The sequence below is a fragment of the Solanum pennellii genome, chromosome 1 (assembly GCF_001406875.1).
Source record: "Solanum pennellii chromosome 1, SPENNV200".
Classification (NCBI taxonomy): domain Eukaryota; kingdom Viridiplantae; phylum Streptophyta; class Magnoliopsida; order Solanales; family Solanaceae; genus Solanum; species Solanum pennellii.
The window spans coordinates 100,848,743-100,856,606 of NC_028637.1; the positions used below are offsets into that span (position 1 = coordinate 100,848,743).

At 34.6% G+C, this 7,864-nt stretch overlaps 1 protein-coding gene across 1 annotated transcript; it reads right to left on the reverse strand.

The window, feature by feature from the left end:
* Positions 1 to 1,065: 1,065 nt before the first annotated feature.
* LOC107008054 (protein disulfide-isomerase like 2-1) lies at positions 1,066 to 7,252 on the reverse strand. The gene is made up of 11 exons (XM_015206954.2): positions 7,014 to 7,252; positions 6,311 to 6,395; positions 5,251 to 5,348; positions 5,097 to 5,152; positions 3,655 to 3,772; positions 3,482 to 3,509; positions 3,302 to 3,393; positions 2,308 to 2,464; positions 2,091 to 2,215; positions 1,794 to 1,893; positions 1,066 to 1,393 (listed from the first exon to the last, which is right to left on the reverse strand). The coding sequence occupies exons 1-11, from the start codon at positions 7,166 to 7,168 to the stop codon at positions 1,328 to 1,330; spliced, it is 1,080 nt and encodes a 359-aa protein (XP_015062440.1). The 5' UTR covers positions 7,169 to 7,252; the 3' UTR covers positions 1,066 to 1,327.
* Positions 7,253 to 7,864: the final 612 nt, after the last annotated feature.

The following is a 7,864-nucleotide window of genomic DNA, read 5'->3' on the forward strand; positions in this document are numbered from 1 at the left end:
AAAAAATAAAAATAAAATCGGAGCGAAACCGCATAAGNACATTTTTTCCGTATTTCTATCCCCCGTTGATCAAAAAATAAAATTTTCTTAATAAAATCACTGTGCTGGCAGTGATTCTTCAAAAAATAAAAATAAAATTGGAGCGAAACCGCATAAATGCTCGTCCTATCACCTATATGATGCCCTCTTACCCCATTTCCTTTAATGCCATTAATTATGAAAACATATTCGAATCAAAGGCTAGAAACTCTTAACTTACCTCAATCTGAAGTAGAAAGTAATTGGCCAATGCCAACCAACAGAAAAATCATCGATTTGAAATATATGAACCAATTAAAGCAACAGTATTTACTTGTATTCAAAGGTCTACAAGTATCTCATGTATACTACTAGTCTAAAAACTTTGAATCTGCAGATATTCGAAGCAAACAGAGAATCATTTTGAAGTCCAGTTTAGAGCACATCAATAAATCCTCTGATTTAAAGAATCTATTTAGCCAGTTTGTTTATTCGATTGTTATGCAGACAGTAGGGAAGATCATAACTCACAAGGGTAGTGATAGAGAAACAAAAGAGAAATGTTACCAATGGAAAGTGTCTATTTCTTTTGAAGTTCTCAATCTTTTTTGTTTTTGGAGTAATGGGGATGAGAATTGAACAAATAAGTATAGTCGCAGAAATTAATTTAAACCAAGGAATGTTTAGTGCATGGAAAAAACATCTTTACTGCACATTGTATATGCTATATGACAACCCTCCCCACACTAGAATCATAATGATGATAGAGTTTTGTTTTCTGCATATCATAGTGCAGAAACAAGAAAAGGTGCAGGAAGACCCCACTCTGAAGTCAGAACCCTTCGTAGTTTATTACTCCTACTATGCCTCAATCTCGGGCAAGTTTGGATCTACAATAAGAATCCTCACGAGCTATGCCACCCATTCAAGCCCCTCTCAATCCATAAACAATAACAAACAAGACAATGATGCAGACAGTGGAGTGACCATTTAGGGCTTATAAAGCATCATAATGTGGGGATGAAATCTAGTTTAATGCAGCCGAAGTTAGAAGATAAAAGTGCCGTGAGATAATACTTTACTAATTACTTGTTCAAAAGAAGCTGATAATCATAACTGACATAAAGTCTAAGCTGATATAGCTACTGGCCTAAACAAAATGCCTAAATAGATCTGTGGTGTCCAATACTTCTCAGTAAAAAAAAGTACAACAGAAGATTAACCAGATAATGCAATTCTCGACCTAAGGCAAAACTCACGTGATACCAAGCCAGGCAGTATAATCACAAGCTGCAACACTAGCAAGGACTTATGCAAACGTCGCCAAAATGTTCTTCTTGAGGGTGAACTCATCCGCCTTAGTGGGGCTGATTGACTGTAGAATCAAACATACAAAAGAGAAGTCAACTTCTGTCAACAGTTAAAAGCAGGAACTTCAAAGTTTCCTCCAACCAAATAGGTAAGTAGTGGAAATTATCAAACAAAACAGTTCGAAACTTAACATCAGTAGATTACTGGAAATCTTTTATCAGCATATTATTGTTATTAAATTTCAATTGAAGGACATAATTAGCATAGTAATGTTGCAATTTATGTTCCATAATTCATCCGCATTCCTAATTTATCACCTTTTTCACCTAGCACATGGATTATTGACAGGAAATAGGAATTGTGCCACAATTGTGTGGAACACAGGAAACCAGAGATAGAGCAGAGGGGGATAGCTGCTGCACATGGATAAGAAGAAGGTCCAGAAAAGGAAAGTTCAGTTATACCTTGGCAAGCATGCGCTCTAATCGCTGAATCTCATTGTTGGCGTAATCAGCTCCTTTTTCCATGGAACTCTTGGCAGCCTTTAGGTAAATCTTGCCATACCTTGAAAGACAATATAGAAAGGACTTGAGAAGAAGGCGCAAACACAAATTCTCAGCAAAGACGAATCCAGGTGCAGAACATCAGTTCTTCCTGCTTGCTTTGCTACTCGAGTAACATAACAATATAATCAGAACCATGCTACACCTCAAAAAATATAAGGTGTTCTATGACGGATATACATTTCAATGCAATCTTACCTTGCAGCAGAACCCTTCAGTTTTCCAGCTTCATCTTCCATCTTGCTAAATACAGCTTTTTTTTCCTCGTTTGTGGCACCGACGAACTCCTTCACTAATGTATCCAGTGATTCGACAATACCTGCCTATTGACATGGGTACAAAGGAAAGTTAAAAGGCAAGGACAAAATTATGTTATAATGTTTTAATTTATCACTTTATTCGGCTGTTGACTAACCTTTGAAGTAAATTGTCCTTTTGAATCACGGCTAGTGCCACACTTCTCATTGATGAAGTTGACAAAGTCATCTGCATCTCGGCCACCATCATAATCCTCACCAGCTTTGTTTCCCTTGGGGAAGAATTTCAGTGTGGGATAGCCACTTACACCATACCTGGTTAGCAAAACTTTACATTATTATGATGCATGTGCATGCAAGAATGAACATGAGTTCAACAGAGATCGAGATAGAATGTAAGGGAGGACTTTGTTTAGCTGGACAGAGGCCCCAAAACAGTAACAGAAAAGGGTAAATTCGGAACAGAGAAGCATATATCCTGTATTTCTTTGGAATGTGAAGTCGGGGACAAACTATTTCCACAGCCAACATACTTTGGAATTCATAAATGAGGAATGGACGGAACCTACCCTTTTAGAGGAAAAAAGAAAAACACAATTAACTTTGAAAAAGAGAAAATGCAATGACTTTCTCTCATCACCTCTCTTTATATTCCTTAGTTAATCAGTTTTTGGAAGTCAACTACTCTACTAGATGGACTATGGCGTAAGAATTACTAGATGTATGCTATTGAGTAGCCATATTTTCTTTCCCCAGCCAGATGCTGACAGGGTCACCCAAAACAACTCATATTTCCTGATATCTATTGTCTATCATCTATGTCACACCCAGAAATAAAGCCTACATTGTTGCCTCCCCAATATACTCCTCTTGGAGTAAGTGATGGTTATGATTACATTCTAACATTAGACACAAATTATTGTTCTAATGAAAATATATTGAGGGGCCAGGTAGTTGGAGTATCTTGAAGAATTTGCAAGGGATAGAAGATTCATGAAGTTATTCTAAGTTTATAGAAGCAAACACATTAGGGAGGGGTTGATGATTGAGGAGTCCTGACAAGAACTTGACGGCTTTGACATTTCAATAAGCTGGTGCAATATATGCATTTTAAGGAGTGCATTGTGACATTAGATAACAAGTAGAACTTACTTCTCTGCAAGATCCTTGTGATTATCGGCATCAAGGTTCGCAATAACAACATCTTCCTCTTGCCTGAACGCTGTAGCTACCTTTTCATATATCTGCATTCATAAACAGATATGAATTCAGATCTCTTCACATAGTAACTTAGCTATTAAAGGTTTCAACATAAGACGTTAATGCACTTACAGGAGCAAGGCTTTTGCAATGACCACACCTACATAAAGTAAAGCATAAATCAGAGATGTAGATGGAGAAATTATGACCCTTGGCTCACTGAACTCAGAACAATATTGAACTCGTGGCACCTCTCGTCTATTAAAGATTTGCTTATTCCCAAGCAGATAATCATAAAATTTTACCATGGTGCATAAAATTCAACCAACACATCCTTGGTCTCATCCAGCACAATTTCATCAAAGTTATCTGAAGATAGCACCACAACGCTAGACGGGATAGAAGCAATCTTCACATTAGTCCCTAAAATAGGATGACAGAAGTGTCAGAACTGCATATTTGATATAATTCATTTGAAGGTCTGGAGATATTTGCCTTGACCATTTCTTTTTTTCAAAATTAAAGTACCACTTTATCATCCTCCTCACAATCAACAAGTAATATCAATTAAAAAGAGGATGCTGAATCCCATAGGATTGAAAAAACAGAAGACATAGCACTTATTCACTTCCAAATTTATCTTCAAGTTACACTAAGCACAAAAAAAAACGAAAAATGTTCGAGTAATAAGAGGCAAGATCACAAAATTAGGTAACATATAAATTTCCTCGTGATAGAAGTTTAGAAGAAATGATACACAACAATTTTAAAAAAAACAGAGATGTTTTTCCCGGAAGTTCAACATAGCAAAATGAAATTTTAAGTTAATAGAGTATCACACATCCTTCCCTTCTATAATAACTCAGAGCTTTATTGTGTGTGTGTATCACCAATGAAACTTAAGTTATAAGCAGTAAACACAGTTCTGAAGTATAACACACAACTTCGAAACCCCATTCTCGAGTCACACTTTAACAAGAGAAACCAAAGTTTATACTTGAAGGTTACACGTCAAAACCCATTATCTAAATAAAGGAAAATAAGCCATTCAGAAGGGAGTCTCAAACAGATTTTCGGAATCCCCTAACCATCTTCTAGGTAAATTGACGTTGACCATATGGAGCACACTGTACAGCTGTCTGTCACATCCTGAGAACACCTCACCAGTAAACTCCACCTTCCCTTCTCCATTTCTGAACTAACAGAAAGTGATGAACAGATGACCGTTACAGAGAACATGACTATCCTAAGTACTCGATGCTCTTGGATAAATAGTATAATCCTCGAGAAGTAAATAAACGGATATGGTTCAAGGAAGCTCACCTTAAGAAAAAGGAGCTTAACAAAGTGAGCTTTACTACATGCAGAGGGACGGAGAGAGAATAAGACTACAAATATAAAGGAGTCAATATATTTCTTCAACCATCTTAAAGATTTTACAATGTTATTTCCCCAACCCAAGTTGCAACCCACACTCGTACTATCAGAGCAGGGAGATTCAAGATATGGATGACTTTTAAAAGGAAGGTAACATAATTTCAGATATGGATGACAACATTCAACCATTGTTACAACACAAGGCATAAAAGCTCAGATAGATCCATGACAGAATGTCAACACAAGTAGTGGCATATCATATCCTGAATTGGAATCCAAAAATACAATAAAAGTCACCACATACTTATATACACAATCAGCCAACTCATTCAACTGGTAAAAACTCAAGCTGCAAAGGCAAGTTTAATACCTGCTTCGCTGTTCACGTACTCGGCAAGGGCTTCAGCAGATCGTGCACCTTCGTATCTGCAATAAAATAAATTGTAAGAAGTAGGGCAAAAGAGTCACAAAGAAAAAAATAATCAAAAACTAAATTGTAAGTATGCAAGAATTAATTAACATACTTTTTTGGCTCCAGTGATCCCTTTGGAAACCATTGGATAGTGGGGTAACCTTGAACCCCATATTTGCTGCAAACGCTCTTATGTTCATCACAATCAATCTACAGAGAATTGTTTCTTAGAACCATCACAAACTTAACAAAACAAAAATTGAAAAACAGATAAAAATTAACTGAAAAAAGACTTGAAAGTATTTGTCAAAATAAAATAAATAAAAAAGCAACGAAGAGAACTGAATGCTAGCATTTGGTAAAATTTCCATTTTCATCATGATTGGCTTTTCAGAGAAACGAAAATGAAAATGCTGGGAAATAGGGTAAGATTTTAATAGAAGGAAACCAATAGTTGCAGGTAATTTTCAGCTCAACCTCTAACCAATGGCATATCGCAAGCAATAACTGATGGATGATTTCTACGCAACTGTTGCCTATTGCAACAGCTATGTTGAGCCATCAGATATGTCATGCAGCACACTATTCTACGAGCTTAAAATAAAAGGAAGAAAATTTCCATTAAATTAGGTGAAACAAATTGAATTACAAATAAAAAATGCATTTGCTAATACAGGTAAAGAAATAAATGAACCCAGTGTTCCATCCAATCCAACCAAATTTGTCAAACCAAATAATCAGTTTATCACTATCCAAAGGAACTTAACCCAAACTACACCACCATACGAAACCAATAACATAACCTTCTCTTATGGGAAAAACAGGATTACACAGTTATACACTTCTTTTTTCCTTTCCTATTCTTTTTTATTTTGCTTGACTACATTCTCATCAAATAAAACGAAACAACCAACTGAATCAGGCACAAATCACAACGGTCTACTTGGTTAAGTTTCTCAAACTTCTCTGCTAACCAAAATGAATGAGTAGTAAACATAGGAGGAATTCGGCAGTTTCTTTAAGGAAATAGAATATGAAACACTGAGGAAAGAAACACAAAAAGAGAGGGAAAAATTTTACGGCCTCAGTCACAGAAAGAGAAAGAGCTCCATTATATATGATTCAAGCACAATGAAAAACTGAGAGGACATTACATATTCAGAAGAACTAACCTTTCCAATCAAAACAGACTTTGCTTTCTTGAAACTTGCACCAAGCTTTTCATACTCAGGAGCAAGCTTTTTACAGTGCCCACACCTGCCCATGGCCAATATATGAACCCAATTAGTCCACATCACAACCTAGAAATATTCTATCTCGCAGCAACCTTACATATTTAGCACTCACACATCTCAGTAATAAAAAAACCAACAAGAACCACACACAGATGCAAGATTTGCACCCATATAACCCTACACTCAAATCTATCCCATAAACACTCCTGAGGTATTAGTTTAGGCTCATGATTCTGCAGTATTAGTATCTAGAATTACGATAGCACATAACACATCATTATATCCAATAATCGGAAACTCTAACGTCTAAAAAACTCAAGAAACAAGAAACTCAAATCAATTTGCAGCTGTGCATAACACACTGACAATCAAATGAACTAAAACAACTCTAGCAAACTAACAAATTAATCAATCGATTATATTACGAAGCAATAACTACATCTTGGCTAATTCAAATCAAATCCAGATCACACTATCTAAGATCAAGAATATCACAGATCTAATTAGCGAATCACACAATTAACAGATTAAGCATTCACAATCCAGTGCATCCATATCGAAATTCAAAAATTTCTAAATCAAAAATAAGATAATATAGCCGCATAATCGGTAAAAAAAAGTTTCACAGATATGTACGAACCAAGGAGCGTAGAACTCAACGAGAGCAGCGCGATCTTGACCGATCTCCTTGTCGAAGTTTTCTTCGGTCAAAACAACGACATCATCTGCCAAAGCTGAAGAGAAGAAGAACAAAGCTAAAATTGCTAAAGCACTACAGATCTGTGATCTCCCCATTTTTACTAGATCCTATTCTCGTTCTTGTGAGTTATATTATTTTCAAAAAAAGGAGAAAAAAGAAACAAACAAACAATAAATTGAGAAATGGCTCCGTCCGTTTAGTATTTATAGAAAACGTTTTGTTATATGTTTTTCTTTTCTCATATATTATTTGAAAAAGATATTAAATACTACTTTTATTCATTTTTACTTATTTACTGTACAAAATATATATTCATTTTTATTTATTCATGTTAATACATAAAGAAAAAAATTCTATTTTATTTTTAATATTTTAATTACTTATATTTAGATAAATTAGTAAATTTAAAATAAAATATTAATTAATAANAATTGAGAAATGGCTCCGTCCGTTTAGTATTTATAGAAAACGTTTTGTTATATGTTTTTCTTTTGTCATATATTATTTGAAAAAGATATTAAATACTATTTTTATTCATTTTTACTTATTTACTGTACCAAATATATATATTCATTTTTATTTATCCATGTTAATGCGTAAAGAAAAAAATTACATTTTATTTTTAATATTTAATTACTTATATTTAGATAAATTTGTAAATTTAAAATAAAATATTAATTAATTAATTTTTATAAAAAGTGCAAAGTTTACTTAACCTGAGCTTTTCCAGTGGAGTATTTCGTAATCTACAAGCAAAATTTAGTAATATTTTTTTTTTTTTGGGGGGGGGG